The sequence below is a fragment of the Alligator sinensis genome, unplaced genomic scaffold, assembly GCF_000455745.1.
Source record: "Alligator sinensis unplaced genomic scaffold, ASM45574v1 scaffold1205_1, whole genome shotgun sequence".
NCBI lineage: Eukaryota > Metazoa > Chordata > Crocodylia > Alligatoridae > Alligator > Alligator sinensis.
The window spans coordinates 93,456-97,086 of record NW_005842834.1 but is presented as its reverse complement, the minus strand read 5'-3'; the positions used below and the strand labels follow the sequence as shown (position 1 = coordinate 97,086).

At 47.1% G+C, this 3,631-nt stretch overlaps 1 protein-coding gene across 1 annotated transcript in view; it reads right to left on the bottom strand.

Annotated features, from left to right (window-relative positions):
• Positions 1 to 400: 400 nt before the first annotated feature.
• LOC102382190 (protocadherin alpha-9-like) overlaps positions 401 to 3,631 on the bottom strand; it is a 22,071-nt gene continuing 18,840 nt past the window's right edge. The window contains exon 5 of the mRNA XM_014525573.2: positions 401 to 481. Within this exon, the coding sequence (XP_014381059.1) occupies positions 401 to 481 (81 nt within the window). The remainder of the gene's footprint in view (positions 482 to 3,631) is intronic.

Below are 3,631 nucleotides of genomic sequence, written 5' to 3'. Positions count from 1 at the left end.
ATTTCTAAGCAAGCTTCATTCAATGATGAAAAATGACTGGTAAAGTGTAACAGTGACTACCAACTGAGCTGCAGCTTTGCATGTTGGGTAAGCTTCTTTGAATACCACCCTTATAAAATAAATTTATGGAGTTTTAAATCCTCCTACTAGATTTAAAATTAAAATTATTTACCAAAAATGCATAATTCTATTGAGAAAATGTATTTCCTCCTGTGTTTGGAGTTAAATTAAAATAATTTTTGCACCATTTACTTGCTGCCTTGCACAGTGGCAACATTTATCTCAACAGAATCCTGACAATATGGTCTGGTGGCTTTGTATACTATGCAAGCATTACAACTGGAAGCAATATAAACCCCATAATGCTGGGCATTGCCTGTCTCAGTAAGCAAACGCATCCCTACACCAGTTCACTGGGAGCAGGCATGTTACCTCTCAGTATAGCAATGCCCTCCACAATGTAAACATCAAAGGTTAAAGTCTGCAGGAGTCCAAGAGTTCATAGAATTACTATGGTTATGCTGGGCCAGTTTCCGTAGCCTGCCTCACACAAAGAAGTGACTACTAGCATTATGTCCAGCTACCTTATACTCACCAGCCTGAATGACCAACTCCTCACAGCTAAGTTAACTGGGGAGACCTGTCAAAGTGAGTCTAGAATGAAACTTCAAACTCATTCTTTCTGAAGCCATAATGTGCACATCTACCCTGCCTTCTGCCTAAAGTAAAACCAACCATGCACACCAGAAATGATTATTCCTATGTAAGAAATCCTTATACTTCAGAAAATCTGAACAGAAAAGTGATTTCAAACTTTATTCAAAATCTACCTTCCTCAGTGCTGATCCCACTATAGTTTTAGTTCCCATCATCGGTATCTCTGTAATAACAGTTGTCCTCTCTCAGGTACTCTTATGGGTGCACCTACACATTCATTAATGCACAGTGATTACTGCACATTTAATATAGTACTTGTATAATCAAGTACTAAATTAAATATGCAGTAACCAGAGTTACTATGCAGTAGCGCTGCCAAATGCCTTTTTAGTGACAGTACTGCCCAGCAGCCTAATAATACTGCTCAGTAGCACATTAGCACTGTTTGTGCTGTGACGCACTACTGCACAGTATTATTAGGCTACTGCACAGTTAACAGATGCTATCATTTCAAATAACAACACAGTTGTCTGCCTCAGAAGGGCTCCTTGACTAGCCCTAGCCATCCCTTTCTAAGGTCAGTAGAATTTTGCATGCCACAAGATATGGAAGAATCCAACAAGGCGCTTCCCCAATTTCCACCCTGTTCTTGCTTTTACCTCCTCGCAACTGCCTTCTCCTCCTATACAGCACTTCCCTCTGAGTGTTCCTACACCTGCCTGTCCACTGCTTTGCCTCATTTACAGCTCCACAGCCTTTCATCCCTGCACCATGGCTGTTATATATCAGATTATGGAGTAAACACAGTGACTTGGGGACCCTGATAAAAACCGCCCCTTTTTCAGCTGTTATGGAAGGTTTCTTAGGTCCTCACTATCATGTCTGATCCACCCACATCCAAAGGAAGCTCTGAACTAGAGTGTGTCCCAGGTGAGATGGGAAGAGCCAATTCTGAGATGGAGGAATTTGATTGGCTATGATCACAAAATGTCTCCATCGCTCTTTCATCTGGAGTTTGGGTTCTTTGCCATGTAACAATTATGCTAAACAATCATTTTCAGGTATCAGTTATTCAGAACCAGCTCCTCCTTCATGCCAAGAATGCAGGAGCAGCAGCCCAAGCGGGTACAGGGCACTCAGCAGGGGCTGCACAAAGCAGGGGCTGAATTCTCTATGGCAACAATAGGCACATAAATGGGGAAAGGACATATGCCCTGCCAGGACCTTCTCCTCACATAACACCCCCTCTGAGAGACGGAGAACTACCCAGGTAACAACTGCACACCCCTACGTATGTTCAGTACAGGGGATATAATGTACACTATTGCTGAGACAAAAGAGCAGTGCAGACACTGAACTGCAACTGTCCTACAGAGGAAAAGAATGATCTGTAAGCCTTACTCAGTGTCATATCTGGGTACCTGCTGGTTCCTCTGTCCCCTCATCCCCCAAGGAGGGCAGCTGGGGCCATTTTCCAGCATGGTTCTGCGCTTTCTGAATGAAATGAAACCTTCTCCAGAGGTCCAGAATAGTATCTACATACCACTTACAACCCTGTGCTGGGGGCTGTGGTATAGAACTTAACACAGGGATTTGCTCCATCCTTCACCCTCCACCTTCCCCTTCGCACGCAGTGCCTGGGCACAGAATGACCTGGAGTCCATCCCTTCAGACTACTTCAGGAAAGCTGACCTTCCTTCCCACCATGAGTAAGAGAATTCCTGCCTTTATGCCCTTTCCCAACCTCAGTCCTCTTGACTCTGGTAGGGACAACCCGGCACTGCCGACCTCATCTACTGCACAAATAACTTTAGTCTCCAGGCACACTGAGTGGCTCCGTTTTTGTTTTTGTTTTTTCAGAGCCAAACCCAAAGAGACTTCTAAGCTCCTCCAGCCTACAGACCACTATCCCATGCTCCTTATCCACGTGAGCACCAATGACACAGCTTGGAGTGCTCCCAGCCAGGTCGTGAGGTGCTACAGGGATTTGGGAGTGGGGCTAAAGGGTCTGGGGGCACAGGTGGTGTTTTCTTTGATCCTCCCAGTCTCGGGCTATGGGCTGAGGAGGGAGAGGAGAATCCAGGTAGTTGAACAAAGACTGCAGTGCTGGTGTCATCAGGAAGGCTTTGGCTTCCATGACCACAGTCCGCTCTTTGGTGAGAGAGGCAGCGAGCTGCTGGGAAGAGATGGCCTCCACTTTTCTCCACTGGGGAGGAGGCTCTTCTCAGCCAGACTGGCTGACCTGCTCCACCAGGCTTTAAACTAAGCCCGCTGGGGGACGGGGGGCCTACTGCCATTGCTGGCCTGCTGAGCAATCCTTGCAAAACCAGCGGGTCAAGGCACTTAAGGGAGCCCACCCCTGCTCCAGCCCTGGTAAAATCTGTGGGCAAGGAAGGAGCCCCCCAGGGGGCACTTGCCTGCCTGTACACAAATGCCAGGAGCTTTGGGAATAAGCAGGAGGAACTCATCCTCCTGCTCGATGCAAATAATTATGATGTCATAGGGATAATGGAGACCTGGTGGGACTCCACCCATGACTCTGGGTTAAAATCCATGGGGAACACGGCACAGGGGACACAATGGTGGGAGTCTACTACAGACCTCCCACCCAAAGTCAAGAGCTTGACCAGGAGTTCGACCAGGAACTGACTGAGGCCACATGCTCCAGAACCATGGTTGTCAATGGTGACTTCAGCTACCCAGACATCAAGTGGGAGGATCACTCAGCAAAATCTGAGTGGTCACAAAGCTTCTTACCATGCGTGGATGACCTCTACCTGACTCAAGAAGTCTACAGGCCAATGAAAGGTAAAGCGCTGCTTGACCTGGCACTGGCAACTGGGGATGACCTAATCAGTGACCTAGTGATCAATGGGAAGCTGGGTGACAACGACCACGAGCTGATCACCTTCACCACCTGCCGTAAATCTGGAAAGTCAGTCAGCAACACTGAAGTCCTTGACTTCAGGAAAGC